Below are 16955 nucleotides of genomic sequence, written 5' to 3' on the forward strand. Positions count from 1 at the left end.
ATACACACTGGGCAGAGGATACTATCTTCACTATGGAGAAGGGGGCAGTATGAGAGGGGGGCAATCCTCAGGATCCAGTGCGATGTAGTGGTTAGACTACAGTACGGGAGACTCAAGTTCGAATCCCCACTCTGCGGTGCTGGGTGACTTTGGGCCAGTCCCACACTAACAGCCCAATACTTTTAAGGGTGTACCTAAGAGGAAAAAGCAGTTGTTATTCTGACTCACCAGGGAGACATCATTGGATGCACTTCCTGTTGGGCGTGTACTCAGTGGCCGATTTGGGCTTGACCCAGCCTGATGTGCAACATGGGCCACGAGAGCTTTGCACAGCCGGTTGCTCAATGCCAAAAAACAGAGCAGAAAGTTATTCGTCATTGCCCACCGTGAGAGTTTTGAGCTTTATGTCGGGAGGCGGGAAGATACTGTAGAATTGCTTTGCAAGCCGGGACGGAAAACTTAATTTTGCTAGTTTCTTTCCTCCCCTGCCTAAACGGAGCAAGGTTATGAATCAAAACTGGACCAGGAGCCTTGGGCACCACAAAGTCAGCTTTCCGTCTTCCAGAAATAAAAAGGGAGTTGTAAATAGCAGGGTGTTAGACTGGTTGTTACCCGCCAAATGGAGATGGGCTTACATAATCATTCCCAGCTGTGTAATATTAATCTACCTCACATTCCCAGAAAGTGCAACACAATGCAGCCGATGCTTACTGCGCGGCACTTTTCATTTTAAAGGTACCTTAAAATAGCTTCCAGAAATATCGAGCCTCCCAGGATTTGCAAAGCTTTAAAAGGAAAATGCAAAAGTCGAGGCAGCCATATTTATGTTAAGCTCACGAGCCGCATTGATGGATCACGGATCATTTACACTGGTGTCATGCCATCTGAGCAACAGGGATTACCCTAGCAGAGGGCTGGGCAAACTGTGGCCCTCCAGATGTCCATGTCCAGCAATGGCAGGGGCTCATGGGAATTGTAGTCCATGGGTATCTGGAGGGCCACAGTTTGCCCAGCCCTGCCCTAGCCCGTGTGATTCTGCTGTTGCCTTTTATCTTTTTGGTTTTGTTCTTTGGTGCTTCTTGAGTCCAATGGCAGAATTTTCAACACTTCCTTTATTCTGCAGGGAGCTTTCTGCAACTATGAATTAGGAGTCCCCGCCTCTCTAACACACATTTTGATTTATTTATTAACTAATATCTATGTCTCCCTCTTGGCATTCAAAATCTCACTTCCAGTGAGGCTTTAGCTACGGGAGAAGGCTGTGGGAGTTAACCCCACTTGGTTCTCGGGATTTTTTTATTTATGGAGAGACAAGCAAAATGACAGAATTTCTTCACATTCATCAGCCATCAATATATCGTTGAACTGGTGACTACGAAGTCCAATTTCTGCAGAAGCCATTAGTAGAAACACATTTTAATAGAAATGAATACCTATCTGAGCTAAGTGTTCTGAAGGCAGAAGGGAAATATCCTGACCCACCCACCCAGGGTAGCCCACTAAACTGTGCAAAATCTCCTGGGGGTAGGGATGAGACCTGGAATTACAGCTCGTCTCCAGACTAAAATCAGTTCCCCTGGAGAAAATGGCTGCTTTGGACTCCATAGCCTTACACTCCCTGACCCAAATCCCACCCACTCCTGGCTCCACCCCCAAATTCTCCAACCCTATCTGGGGAACAGTATTGCCATGACCCTGAGTTGGAATGGCCCATGCTGGCCCCTCTCTCTTTGGATCTCAAAAGCTGATGTAGGAGGAATAGCGAGACTGAAAGGCGAAAACAACCGCCCCTCAAAAAGAGGTGGTCGGAGGAGGACAGAAAGAATTTGTGGGCTGCGTTCCCATTACATTCCGTCACATCGCGACTGTAAAATCCCCAAGAGATTATGTTCAGCTCAGTCTGACTGCAACACAACAGCTTCTGTTCGTGGCTCAGAAAAGGAGAAATCGGGAAGTGTTAATCCATTCTCCAACTGCATTTGCATCTTGCAGTCAACAGCACTTTGCAGACGCCATCCATTGAACCCCCTTCCTGCTTGACCCCCCAAGAAAATGACTGATTCCTTAGAGTGGGAGGATGACCATCTAAGTTAATGAGAGGAGGTCACCACGGAGAGGAAGGAGGCTTAGACGCTTCCAGGGATGTATATGCCTAACCAAGAACAACATGAAATCTCAAAGTTCATGACATATATATTAAGCTGCCTTATACGAAATTGGATCATCAGTCCATCGAGGTTGGTATTGTTTGCTCAGACCGACAGTGGCTCTCCAGGGTCTCAGGCAGAGAAAGGTCTTTTGCATTACTTCCAGCCTGGCCCCTTTAATTGGAGATGTCAGGGATTGAACCTGGGACCTTCTGCTTGTGTTTTTCCAATGAGCCACAGGCCTCTTCAAATGACATTATTATAAAGTCTTTGGTTCAATACTAGGTGAAAGAACAGAAATTGTGGCTGAGTAGAATTTACACTTCTCATGGAGGGCCCCAGGTTCAATCCTGGGCATCTTCTCTTTGAGGATTCTCAAGCAGCAGGTTTTGGGACCCGAAGAGCCACAGCTGGTCAGTGTAGACAAAAGATAGGCCAATAAGCATAAGGCACTTTCTTTGCATGAGCTCTTCTTTGCAGTGTAGTTCACTGGCTCCAAGTGGATCCTTAAAGCTTAGAACTTTTCTTACTATACTGGAAGGTGAATGAAAACCTTTGAAAAATATTGCACTATTTACATGTTGGGGCTTTGCTTCTGACCACTAGGCATTGACCACTGACCCCTGTAAAACAAAATCCTCCCCTCGCACAGATAGTAGGTATGCCAACTCCTGGAGAAACTCTTGGATATTTTGGGGTGGTAGGTGGGGGTTGGGGAAGGAAGGGACCTCAGAAGGGTATGATGCCATTGAGTTCATCCTCCAACACAGCCCTTTTGTTCAGGGAAAGTGCAGAATCAGACCAGGTTTCAAAACTAGGGTTTAATCCTGATTTGCAGGAAGGAGCCCAAACTGGAGTCTGTCGTTTTCATGGATCGGCAGTTGGCTGCAAATCTGGAAGCCTTTCCTTTGCTCACTGTAGGCTAGGGGAAGAAGGAACAGGGGCACATTAGCTGGAGAATTCCCTAGAACTGTTTGCATAAAGGCCACACTTTAGTTTGGGTGTCTCATCAGAATCACTCCTCTCCCCCAAGATGTCTCGTGAGAATCTAAGGAATGTGCCTTAGGATGCCTTGCAATGTTATAGAGAATATCAGGATCTAGATGCATGAGTGGCCAAACTATGGCTCCCCAGATGTCCATGAACTACAGTTACCATGAGCCCCAGCCAGCATGGCCAATTGGCAGAGGCTCATGGTAATTGTAGTCCATGGACATCTGGAGAGCAACAGTTAGGCCACCCCTCTTTCTTGCAACGTTCTTGCAATTATAGCAGCAGTGGCTTTGGGAGAATTGTCAAGAAGATGTCAAATATTGCCTGTTTTATACAGATACATGGAAGGTCGGATAGCTGGGGAGATGTCAAACCCTGTGGGTTTCCATTCGCTTGGTTGCCTGGCAGAGTCTGGATAATAATAACAACACTGATTAAAACAGCAGTAATGGAAGATTCAATTACGGGCAATGAAGATGTACTTCTCAAATGCCGTGACTGGAGAAGCCACATCAATTTGCCGAGGCAGGAGTGTGTGGGTTAGCAGCTTGCTGGTGGCAATTTGTCTCCAGTATCAATCTGTGCATTGCTTTTAAAGCTTCTGGACGGGGAGGAAATGTAATCTACATACCCGATATCAATCTGTGCAGATCTAGTATATATATGGAAAGTCTAGTTTTAGCAGATATACTGAAGGAGAAGCAGCAGAAACTAACAAGGGGGGGGAATTTCATTCTAAAAGAAATATTGAGGTGCAGACAATATACATTCAGCAAGGACTGTCACTCACAAGCAAATGTCCCAATAAAATCAGAGTCCAGTAGCACCTTTAAGACCAACAAAGATTTATTCAAGGCGTGAGCTTTCGAGTGCAAGCACTCTTCCTCAGACTATGAACTGACCATCATGACAGTGGGAATATAAAGCAAAAATTAATTCTGTTAAATTAGTAAACTATGTCATACATCCAAATACAGCCATATGATAATTCTTTGCCAAAACAGCCAATCATCCCCCTCGAATTCAGTTGTAGTTCACAAAAACATAGGAGAAATAAAACTGTCTATGTCAGTCATCTTTGTTGGTCTTAAAGGTGCTACTGGACTCTGATTTTATTGTGCCACTTCAGACCCACACGGCTAATCATTTGAATCTACACAAATGTCTGTCTGTCTGTCTGGATCTCTGCCAGGAAGTCATTCTGGCCTGTAGCCAGTGATCCCATGATGGTGTTCTGGTATCTTTGGCACAGGTGCATCTTTATTTATGTATTTAGGGATTTATGTACCAACCCTCTCGGAATACCGTCTCGGGGCAGTTGACACAGATTAAAAATACAATAAAACCAATAGCATTAATGACTATATAAAACAGGTCAAAATTGTAAAATTTGCAAAACTGCAATTAATCCATCTTGCTTCAGCCATTACTAATAGTGATTGATAACCACACTGGCCCACCAGATGTTGGACCAAGAAGGAATCAGAGGGGGGAGCAGAATGGCAGTGGGGATGGGAGGGAGGCCCGAGATTTCATTGGATTGTTGTTGTTAACCGGCTGGTCTCAACCATAGGCCTGGCGGAAGAGCTCCGTCTTGCAGGCCCTGTGGAACTTAGGGGGCTCTGACAGGGCCCTGAGCTCTCCTGGGAGCTCCTTCCACCAAGCAGGCCCAGGCACTGGTTGAGGCCAGATGAGTTTCCTTGGGGCTGGGGATCCTTAGCTGATTAGTATTGCCTGATCGAAGAACTCTCTGGGGAACGTATTCAGAGAGGTGGTTCCTCAGATATCCCCGAGAGAGATCCTCACTCTCTCTGATGAGGCATGAGGTCAGTAACAAGTTCAGGATCAACAGCACTCAAGGACATAGAAAGGGAGCAGAAGGCAAGGGGGATCATTTTAGGTGGGTACTCACATTGGTCTGTTGTAGGAAAGAGTGCAGTGACACCCTAAAGACCAAGAAAATTTCCATGGCATGAGCTTTTGACAGTCAAAACTTCCTTTGTCAGATGCATTCCTTCCTCAGTGATCTTTTTGTTGTTGGAATATGCAAGATCTGCAGTGCGCACAACTGAGCAGAATCTAAAGGATGTCCTGCAGGGGGCATCAGAGGAGATGTATATTTACCATAGCTAGGATAGGAACTTCCTAATGATTTTCAAATTATCTCCTGCAGTGTCCTGGTTGACCCAACAGGAAACGTCCTGCTTTTCTGAGTACACTTCCTCCCTGCTTGCCTCCAGAACAGCAGTTAAACAGAAGAATGACTGCAGCTAGCTAGATAGATAGGTCTCTATCTCTTTCTTTCTATAAGTAGTTGTTTGTTTTCATAAATAAAAACTATTTTTCAAGCCGCTGGTGTAACATATAGCACTCTTTCTCTTATACCAAATGAGACCTTTGATCCTTCAAGTTCAGTATTACCTATTCAAACTGCAGGGGCTCTCCAGGGGTCTCAGGCAGTGGCCTTCCATGCCAACCACTACCTGGTCCTTTTCACAAGAGATGCTGGGGTTTGAACCCAGGATCTTCTGCATGCAAAGCAGATACTCTACCACTGAGCCACGCCCCTTCTCTGCTTAGGACTGCCCTGTGGGGGAAATAATAACAGACTGTTTTAATAACAGACTGCTTTTGGGTTCTTAAAAGGTGCACTAAAAAGGTTGCATATTGTGTATGCATCAGAATCATTCCAGCCAACTGGCCAGCCTGTCTGGTGCGTTACATCAACCCCCCACTGTAAGATATATGTTTTCTTTTTGCCTTTCTTGTTCCTCTTTCTTTCTCTTTTCACCTCAATTTTGGCAGCTTTCTTTGTTTTGAAAGGTGGGGGGGGGGACACAGAAATCATCTAGCGCTTGTTAGACAAACCTACAACAAAAAACTAGTCGTTTCCCAACAAACCTGTAGCTATTTGCAGAGAGAAGATATGGTGGGTTGAAGTCAGCCAGGCTGTAATTAAGTTAGCACAAACTCAGCCCTTTATGGAAACTTGAGGGGAAAGACAGCAGAAGCGAACAATGGCTTGCTTTCTTTCAAAAATGGGACAATAAATTCAGTTCACTGAGTTTTAGGCATACCTGGGAGTTGGGTCACCAGGAAGCCCAGGTTCTGTGCAATAGCTGTTCACACACTGCTACCATAGAATGGAGCACTTGTCATCTCCAAACTATTGTTGCTATTATTGCTTGTGGTTGTCAGGGGAATAAAACAGCATTGTGATTTTGTAGCTCTTGCAGGTTTGTTGGGGTGCTGTTGCAGGTGTGTTGGGGAGTCCTGAGGACATGGGCTGAAGGATCATGGACTGGGACACCATCAATGCATGGCCCAGGCTCAACCCAATCCTGTCAGACCTCAGAAGTTAAGTGGGGTCTGCCCTGCTTAGAACTTGGATGGGAGACCATAGCAGGGTTGCAGTGCAGAGGCAGACCATGGCAAGCCACCTTTGAGAATATGCTTGCCTTGAAAATCCAACAGGGTCTTTGTCAGTCAGCTGCAAATTGATACATCTAGCCTGTCACCACCAGGGCCTATTCTGCACACGATAGATAATATGCTTTCAATGCCATTTAGAAGCAGATTTTCCATTTCCACACAGGAAAATCCAGCTGCCAAAGCACACTGAAACTGCAATATCCTATGTATGTGGAATGGATAGACAGATTCACAGTTATTAGAAGCCAAGCCTGTAAAACTATGAATACATCCAGTTCAGCGATGGCTGGCAGGCTACATTTTGTTTGTTTTTTTGTTTGTTTATTTTGTTTATTTAGATTTTTATACCGCCCTTCCCTACGGCTCTGGACGGTTTACATAAAACATATAGAAAATTTACATAGAATAATATCAATATAACAAATAACAAATACATATCAGCTAGAACAGCATTTCAACAAACAACTTTGACAAGCCCTCGGTAGGTTTGAAATCATTTTGGTTGTTCCACCCAGGAAAAATAACCACCCAGATCCTCTAGTGCTTTAGAAAGGAAAACAGGGATGCCTCTAAGTTTCCCTTTACACACACACACACACACACACACACACACACACACACACACACAAACACACAACAAACACACCCCACTAATACACACCGGGCCATTTTCCTTTATTCTACCAAAGGCTCTATTCTTTTCAGAACCAACGGGATATTTGTTCTTTTGGTTCAAGAATACTTGAGAAATATAATTGCCACACACTACGTTACCCACAGTTCAGCAGTTGCCATAGTGTATTCAAGTTGTGCACAGCATGGTGCTTTTGTGTTCATGGGCCTGTATTTACCTACATGTGCTCTGGAGACAAAGATTCATGTACTCATCCAAGTGGTTAACTTGTATAGACCCAGGAAGAGAGACCAAGCCCTTGGGAACAACAATTCTTATGATTACTAACCATGTTTTAACAAGGCATCCTTAATCCTCAAAAGTCAAGACAGTGACTCTCCAGGGTAGCGATCCCCAACCTGTGGGCAGCGGACCACATGTGGTCCTTTGACTAATTGGAGGTGGGCCCTGAAGGACGCCTTCTCTCCCCCCCTCCGGCCCTTTACTTCATCCCCCCCAGCCCTTTACAACACACTTCATTGTTGTGGCGTGTCTGTATCTTATTTTGAAGGGATGTTTAAACATTACCATAGTGATCAGAGAGTGCTAGGGCAGTGGTTGAGAGTAGAGGAGTAAACTACCCCCCCCCCTCCGGGCCTCAGTAAAAGGCATTGAGTGGTCCCCGGTGATAAAAAGGTTGGGGACCACTGCTCCAGGGAACAGGTACCTGTAAAAATGGACCCTCTCTGGTCTATAGAGGCAGCTGGGGCAGAGCAGAAATAGGCAAACTATGGCTGGGAGGAGGGCGGAGGCTACATGTCTACTCTTGACTTAAACCGTGTCCCACCCCAGTCCTCCTCAAGAATGCCTGTTAACCTAGGTAGTGATGTCACTCGTGGTGACATGTAACTAATGGGGGCATGGCAAGGAGGCATAGCCAGATGACATAACTTCCAGGGCTCCTTGAAGCCTGGAAATTTATTTCAGGTCAGAAGGTTGAGCAAAGCTGGCTCAGTCTATGGCTACACCAAGGTTTCCTAATATGATGAAGAATGGGATTGCATTTGGGATGTCATAGGGATGATGTCGTGGGGTTGGATCAAGATGGGTAGCTGTGTTTGTGTGTAGCAGTAGAAAAGAGCAGGAGCCCAGGAGCTCCTTAACAAAATTGGTGGCAGGGTATGGGCATTTGTGACACTGCTCAATTCTTCAGATATGTGAAGAAGTGAGTAGTGATTCACGGAAGTGTTTGCCCTACCACAAATTTTGTTAGTTTTAAGGTGCTTCTGGACTCTTTCCCTTGCTATCATGGGGGTTGAAAGTGGGCTTTGCAAAGGGTGTATAAGGAAGGCTTAAAAGACAGAGAAGAACAACAAGGTTAAAGAGATCTTTGAACTGGAAGATCACAAAGTTTTACTGACTTACTTGTCAGTAAGCACCAAAAAAAGGGGTGTGACGCTGAGTGGATGGAAGTCTTCTCCTCAGCCGCGATTGGAATCTCCTCAGCAGGAGAGAGAGAAGTATCTGAAGAAAGGGCCGTAACTTGGTGAACAACCAGACTGTATCATGCCAAAGGGAGGAAAGCTCTGGTTGGGAAAGAGACCATGGGATCACGAGAATCAGACCAAGCCGCCTGTGATTTTGTTGCATAATACTGAAAAGCCATCAGCTTGTTTTACGGTATGAGATTCTATGTGGAAGTGGAAATGAGGTGTGACAAGGTGCTTCCATATGGCTAATATCTGAAGAAGAACGGTGTGCTCTCGAGTTGCAGCTGGTTCACGGCAAGCTCAATGCACAGGGCATGCCAGGCAAGAGATGAGCAGAGAGGTGGTTGACCTTGTCTTCACTGCCAGATGGTCTCTCCTCCAAGTCTACCCAAGGCCAACCTTGCTTAGCTCCCAAGCTCTGGGGAGACCAGGCTGAGCTGGGCTATTCAGGCTGCTGGTTAATGTTTCCCAAGAGAACCTTAAACAGTGTTTCCTTTGGCCCATAACATAAAATAATCCTTGGGAAGTGAAAAGCGGGGTATAAAAATGTTTTTCTTTCTTCTTTTTTAACCATAACTTCTAATGTAACCCCTCCGCTAACCTCTTGCCTTTTGGACTTCCTAAAAGAAGGATGCTGGGAGGATGTCGGATGAACCAGATAGCCCGGGGCCTCCATTGTTGATTCGGGTCTCTTGTTTTTGTTTCAGCAAGGGGCTTGCACCAAGCTGGACGAAGACATCTTGGACATCCCCCTGGACGACCCGGGAGCCAATGCAGCAGCGGCCAAAATCCAGGCCAGTTTCCGTGGTCACATGACTCGGAAGAAGATTAAAGGGGGTGAACGGGAGCGCAAGAGGAAGGACCCAGAGTGTACGAGCAGTGCCCGTGCAGGGGACCTACGCAATGGCGATTAAGCAGATGGGTAAGATTCCTTCCCTCCTGTATGTGCTTGCTTGTCTTCACAGGTTTACAGGCCTTGAGGAGAGTGGTTGGTTTTTTCTGGTTTAATGACCTTTGCACTAGACCAGGAGTAGTCAACTTGTGGTCCTCCAGATGTCCATGGACTACAATTCCCATGACCCCCTGCCTGCATTTGCTGGCAGGGGGTCATGGGAATTGTAGTCCATGGACATCTGGAGGACCACAGGTTGACTACCCCTGCACTAGATTACCTAACCTTGTACATGATTGGCCAACCTCAGTTACTAGATTCCTGAGAAGACCGAAGTCAGATGGTTAGGTTTAACTTGGCACAGTGGTGCTTGATCCACAGCACAGAGAGAGTCACAATGACAACTACCACCAACCAAAACAGCCACAATGACTCTCAATCCAGGAATGAGGCCTATCACTCAAGGAAGCGTTCAGATTCTCCATTCCTCCAGTGGTAGCTGCTTCAAGGTGGACCCACCTGCCACCCACAAACCCTGTCAGGTAAAGACAAGGTGCCACCTTGGAGAACATGCCCAGAAGAGCCATAGGTAATACGTCAAAGAGTCACATGTGGCTCTTGAATCACTGTGTGAACCTCGCTGCCTTGGAAAATTTTGTGCCTTTAGAAGGGCATTGTCCCTGGGGAAGAGGAGCTGGTAGTTGAAGGATGGTGCCTGCTTAGGGTTTCCAGCATCCCCCATGGCGGTGAGGGTCCCTGCCACTAGGCCCCGCCCCTCGCCACTAATCAGCTGGCCAATGGTCGAATGCCAGACTGTGGCAATGTCACATCCAGAGTGTGCTGGAAGTGGCATCATCATGGTGCCAAAGTGGCAGCACAGCTGTAATATTTGGGCTTCCTCTGTTTTTTCCCTTCCTTTTTAATTTTTCAAGATCTTTTGGGTTTTCTCTCCAAGGCTCAAGGAGCAAAGCAGGCAGGAAACAAACTGGCAAATACCCTACTGCCCACTGGACCATCATTGGGAACTTTGGGTTTTTCCATTCATAACACATGCTTAGTTTTATTACTCCCTTTTTCCTTTCTCAGAAACATTGCAGTTTTCTGAGTTTTGTAACTGCAATATTGGCAGCGGCTAACAAATTACCAATTACCCTTCTGTGTTTCTTCCTGGCACAGTGCATTAGCTTAATGGCCATCGCGATAACCTCTTATTATTCTGCACAACAGTTTCAGAGTGAGGATGATAAATGAAAGGCCACTGCTTATGTCGCATATTTCTGCAGAACAGCATAGCCTTTATTAGGTTGGGTGAGTTTTTTTGCGAGAGAGAGAGAAGATAATTTGGTGTTTGCCACTCCCCCCCCCCCCAATATTTTTGAAATTAAAAGCAGGGCTGGCTGAAGTTTGTTCAGACAGCCATCGCCTAAAATAGGGACAAAAATCCATCCGGAATTAGCTTCCTACATCTTGTGAACAGAGCTCCGCAAAATATGAACCAGGCATACAAATTCTGAACAGGCACTCTGTTTGACCATATTCTTGTGCAGATGTTTGCAGTGGTGCAAAGAAAACCACTGATCGGTGAGGGAAGCTTCCCAGAAGTTGGGTTTTTAAAAAATAAATAAATAAATAAGTTAAACAGCAGGTTCCCTCAGTCTGATCAAAACCACAACATAGCTGGGGGTGTTGGGTGAATTGCAAACATTCCAGTCTTAGAATTTTTTAAAGAGCAGATTCTCTGCCCAAGACGGGGACTACAAGTCCTGCCTTTATCAAGATGGACAGATGAGTGGAACTCGCTGACCTGCAACATGCTCCATAAAAGTGGATTCCCTGCTTGGCTTCTTTTTCAAAGCTCATCGCCCCCTTTAGATTCGACCTCTTGGCAGCCCATGTCCCCTTGGAAAGAGTGGCAGGAAGTTCCCTCACGTGGAGGAGCCAGAAGTTCCAGCAGAGGCTCCCCAGCATCCCAATCTACCCCCCAAGATACCTTTTTGCTTCTTTTAGCAACATCATCAGTCTGCCTTCCCGTCTCCAGCAACACAGAGCTTTTTCTCCTGTTGAGTCAAAAACGGGGTGGGCTTTCTGCCTACTGGTAGTGAGAAGTGGAGGAGCAGGTGAGGGGGTGTGGAACAAGATGAGACTGAGGCAGTCATAGATCTGCAAAAATGGGGTCAGAGCAAGTCTCCAGTGCAGCCTGCCCTCTGTGGGTCGAGAATCGAGGACAGAGATGAAACTCTACTGACTGCATTCCAATATTTTGTGTTCCAATACTGGGCCATCCAATATACATGCAGTGAAGAAGCAGAAGAAGAAGAAGAAGAAGAAGAAGAAGAAGAAGAAGAAGAAGAAGAAGAAGAAGAAGAAGAAGAAGAAGAAGAAGAAGAAGAAGAAGAAGAAGAAGAAGAAGTTGGTTCTTATATGCCGCTTTCTCTCCCTGAAGGAGGCTCAAAGCGGCTTACAGTTGCCTTCCCTCTCCTTTCCCCACAACAGACACCTGTGGGGTAGGTGAGGCTGCTTGGTCAGAGCAGTTTTCTCAGTGCCATGGCGAGCCCAAGGTCATCCAGTTGGTTGGACGTGGGGGAGCGCAGATTCAAACCCGGCTCGCCAGATTAGAAGTCCGCACACCTAACCACTACACCAAGTGGGGAAATGCTGAGATGGGGCAGCATTTCAAAACGTGTTTGCACACTCAATATTGGCTCATTCCTCCCAAAAGCTAGCAATCATGTCAAACGTGCAGGATTTCCACCGCTGAATATGAATATGGAGAATGTAGGAGCACTGGAAGCTAACTTGCAGTGAATCAGACCTAGGGATTCCAGGCTCGAGGTGGCACCTGGGGATCCCCTGGTTTTACAGCTGATCTTCAGGCAACAGAGATCAGTTCCCCTGGTGAAAATGGCTACTTTGGAGAGTGGAGTCCATAGCATTATATTCCACTGAGGTCCCTCCCTGTCCCACCTACTCCTGGCTCCACCTCCAAAGACTCAGGTATCTCCTAATGCAGAGCTGGCAACCCTAATCAGCCCAGGGCCATGGTCTGTGAAGGTTAATATCGTATGACTGGCAGTAGCTCTCCAGGGTCCCATGCCAACCTTTTCCACATCACCTGTTATTGATACATTTGCCTGGATGTGCCACATGCAAAGCTAATGTCCTTCAATTTCTTGGGGACATCCAGCTTCAGCCTCCACTCTGTCCTGAAGCTCACTGATGAACTAGGGCAGGGGTAGTCAAACTGCGGCCCTCCAGATGTCCATGGACTATAATTCCCATGAGCCCCTGCCAGCGACTGCTGGCAGGGGCTCATGGGAATTGTAGTCCATGGACATCTGGAGGGCCACAGTTTGACTACCCCCGAACTAGGGCTTTATGGGAGGAAACAACTGTGCATGACAGAAGGAAAGGCAAGGAACCCCACTCTGCCATGAAGCTCCCTGGGCCGGTGACCCTGAGCCAGTCGCTCTTTCCAAATTTGGGTGCCTTACCAGTTTGTTGTGAAGACAGATGGGGAAAGAGCAAAACACGTATGCCCCAAGGGAAGGGTAACATTAAAAATTCAATGCATAAATAAATGATCAGTAAATGCAGGGTCGTCCAGGGCGAAGGAGACAGTCGCTGCATCTACAACCTCCATGATCAAAAAAGTGGAGAGAGCCCTTCCTCCCCCCGGACAGAATGGCTGCTTTGCCAGATGTTCCTGTTTCTCACGCAAGGGGCAGCGCTATACAGAGGATTGGCTTTTCAGAGCCAGCTTGGTGTAGCGGTTAGGAGTGCGGACTTCTAATCTGGCATGCCGGGTTCGATTCTGCACTCCCCCCACATGCAACCAGCTGGGTGACCTTGGGCTCGCCACGGCACTGATAAAGCTGTTCTGACAGAGCAGTGATATCAGGGCTCTCTCAGCCTCACCCACCCCACAGGGTGTCTGTTGTGGGGAGAGGAAAGGGAAGGGGATTGTAAGCTGCTTTGAGCCTCCTTCAGGTAGAGAAAAGCGGCATATAAGAACCAACTCTTCTTCTTCTTCCTTTGGCGATCCTGATAGTCAGCACTATCCTTCCGCTCAGAAAGGGTTTCAAAGAACTGCTAGGAACGCCTTACTGCATTGTGGGGAAGTGTGTGCATGTCTGCAAATATGCCGTGCAAGCATAAAAGTAATCAAGCCTATTCCTGCAAACTTCCAGTGAGGTAGAGTGGGTAGAATAGTGGATTAGGTTGCTAAGCGACCCTGGTTCAACCCCCCATTTGGAACACAGAAGCTTTCTGGGTGACCTCGGGCTGGTCACTAACTCTCAGACTGGCCTACCTGTCAGGGTTGTTGTTGTTGTTGTGAGAAAATGGAGGTGAGAAGAATGCTGTTGCGAACTGCTTTGTGTCCTGCCCTCTCTCATGACTAGGTCTTTTGGGCAGCAGTGAGACCCGAGTTCAAATAGATCTGAATTCAGCAGGATCCACAAAAGGGGGGGGGGGGGGACAAAGTGCTGAAGCAGACCTAGTTGGCTGCTTGAATTGTAGCTTCAACTTCAGCTAATTCCTGGTTGGTTAATTACGAATATCAATCATGGATTGTTATGAGAGTGTCCCTCCCCTCAATAAACACCAACCTCTGCTTCACTTTAATGCTCTCTGGAGCAAAACCACCCAATATATCGAATCTGTTCTCCCAAAATGACGGTGGAAAGCCACCAAGCTTCGAGGGAACGTGCTTCCCATTAGAAGCAAATTGTTCTGAGTGGTTATTAACCCAGCAAGAGGCCTCTTTTCTTCCTCCCACCACTCTGGGTAAGCTGTGCTGGAACACCAGTGGGGAGAGGCAATTAATGAACCCCACGACACCATTCAAAGGCACGTTTTAAAGCCGGGATTCTCAGGCAAGCAGTTACATCTAGACAAATTAAAGGGCATCGCTTGTGCCAAGCAATACATATTGTGTTTGCTTACTTCCCTCCCTCACCCCCCAAATTTAGAATGAATGTGCAGCTGCCAAAGAGAAACAAGGGATACTGGTAGATCTTCTGATAATCCACTCCCAAACTTTCCATCTGCGAGTGAAACTGCAGACAAATGCCAGAACATCACATTCTAAATGCAAAAAAAAACCCCCCAAACAAAGCGAAATTAAATACATTATGCAGATGTGATTAATTCCTTTTGAGTTGGGTAAATTAAATTAACAATCTCATTATTCTTATTGTCGTACCCATTCACGGACATAAATGGTTCAAAGCACTTCAGAATCAACCATCTGTTCTGAGAGAGAGGCAGAAAGCTTTTTAACCATTTTGAAACTGACAGCTTCCTAAAACTAGTAAAGGAGAATACGGAATGGATAGGCAGCCCAGACTATAGCCATCTCTGTGTGCAAAATGGTGACAGAATGGCAGTCATTCTCCTGTGATAAGAAAATCACCCAATTAGCGCCCCAGAATCTTGGATAAATGTTCGCATTGATCCTAATTAATTTGTCCCGCCAGGGAGGTCAGATATATATAGCTGACCTCCCTGGTGAACCAAATTAATTGCACAAGTCCTCGAAAATGTTTACCCAAGTGATTGTGGAATATGGATAGATATTAACAGATGACGGCCAGAGCTCTGATAATCTGGCTCCGGTAGAGCATACTTGTTCACACAGTTCACAGGTGGCAGAACATGTGAAGGTTACAGCAGAATTATACCCTTCCAGTCCTGTTTACTTCCATGTACTTGCAAGGGGTAACTCTGCATTACAGAGGCTATCAGGAGCAATAAATTGTTATAGTGCTAGAGCAATTGCTGATTAAAAAAAAACACAAAATGCTCTCTGGTTATGTAGCAGGAAAAATGCTGGGAGCATGGCACGCATGAGGAGATGACAGCAAGGACATGCCACTGATGTGGGCCAGTTTGGTGTAGTGGTTAGGAGTGTGGACTTCTAATCTGGCATGCCGGGTTCGATTCTGCACTCCCCCACGTGCAACCAGCTGGGTGACCTTGGGCTCGCCACAGCTCTGACCGAGCAGTGATATCAGGGCTCTCTCAGCCTCACCTCCCTCACAGGGTGTCTGCTGTGGGGAGAGGAAAGGGAAGATGACTGTAAGCTGCTTTGAGCCTCCTTGGGGTAGAGAAAAGCGGCATATAAGAGCCAACTCTTCTTCTTCTTCTTCTTCTTCTTCTTCTTCTTCTTCTTCTTCTTCTTCTTCTTCTTCTTCTTCTTCTTCTTCTTCTTCTTCTTCTTCTTCTTCTTCTTCTTCTTCTTCTTCTTCTTCTTCTTCTTCTTCTTCTGTATCCCAGCATGGTGGAATAATGCATGCTGTTTCTTCCAGATGATGTGGTAAGGCACTTTGACTATGCGCATTCTAAAAGTTTCCGCATGAAAACAGATTTGGGAAAGAGAGTTGGCTGGTCTGCGAACACCTGGAAACAGGATGACTATGCTAATATCTCTTATGAATCTCCTCCCCCCCCCCCCCGAAAAAGCACTCTAGTTTGGAAACCTCCATGTGGGAGCAACATCAGTGGCAGCGGATGCATGCAGAAGGTCCCAAGTCCAGTTGCTGACTTCTCTTGTGGAAGACTGCCATCAGCATAAAACCATGGAGAGGAGCTGCCAGAATGTACTGAGACAGATGACCCAGTAATCTAACACAGGGGCAGTCAACCTGTGGTCCTCCAGATGTCCATGGACTACAAGTCCCATGAGCTTCTGCCAGCATTTGCTGGCAGGGGCTCATGGGAATTGTAGTCCATTAACATCTGGAGGACCACAGGTTGACTACCCTGGTAGCCTGTTTTATGGAGGTGCTGCTGATGGTGGCATTCCATTTTTATTGTCCAACTTACAGGTTTTTATGGTACATTTTATTGCTGTCAGCCACCCTGAGACATTGAGAGGGATGGGATATAAATCAAATAATTTAATTAATAGATAAATAAACGGTATAAGCCAGCTTCATATGCTCATCACAAGCCATCTCCAGTCATCAGTATGACTAACATTTCCTCTCCATTATCACTGAAATAGAAAGACTGACAACACCTCGACTTTGTGTAATAATGAGATGAGGCTCTTCCAGGGCACCTGAAGAGAGAGGGCAGCCCTCTATCCTGGGCACCCAAATGTGCTCCACTCAAATATTCGTGGCTGCGTTCCCAATCCATCTGTGGATGGGATTTACATATGCAAAGGCAGAGCTTTCTCCAGAAAGTCATTTGCACACCAAATGATGGAATCAGCCTTGCGGTGAAGGAAAAGGCTTTTTAAATGAGGGCCTTATGACAAATTAACGACTTCATTTGATGTAAAAAGAAAGTGAGAAGGAGAAAGCGAGATTCCTTTCATCTTCCTTTTCAACCTCTCCTAGAGCCAAAGTGGCTAATGAGAGGGACGCTGCGCTGGGGATGGT

At 46.4% G+C, this 16955-nt stretch overlaps 1 protein-coding gene and 1 non-coding gene across 2 annotated transcripts in view; one reads left to right on the plus strand and one right to left on the minus strand.

Annotated features, from left to right (window-relative positions):
* NRGN (neurogranin) overlaps positions 1-16955 on the plus strand; it is a 33987-nt gene that overhangs the window by 5314 nt on the left and 11718 nt on the right. Inside the window, exon 2 of the mRNA XM_077305868.1 lies at positions 9383-9597. Coding sequence (XP_077161983.1) covers positions 9383-9589 — 207 coding nt within the window. The 3' untranslated portion in view covers positions 9590-9597. The remainder of the gene's footprint in view (positions 1-9382; positions 9598-16955) is intronic.
* TRNAA-UGC (transfer RNA alanine (anticodon UGC)) lies at positions 5638-5709 on the minus strand. The gene has a single exon. It is a non-coding gene; the product is annotated as a tRNA-Ala (tRNA).

The sequence above is a fragment of the Paroedura picta genome, chromosome 12, assembly GCF_049243985.1.
Source record: "Paroedura picta isolate Pp20150507F chromosome 12, Ppicta_v3.0, whole genome shotgun sequence".
Taxonomy (NCBI): domain Eukaryota; kingdom Metazoa; phylum Chordata; class Lepidosauria; order Squamata; family Gekkonidae; genus Paroedura; species Paroedura picta.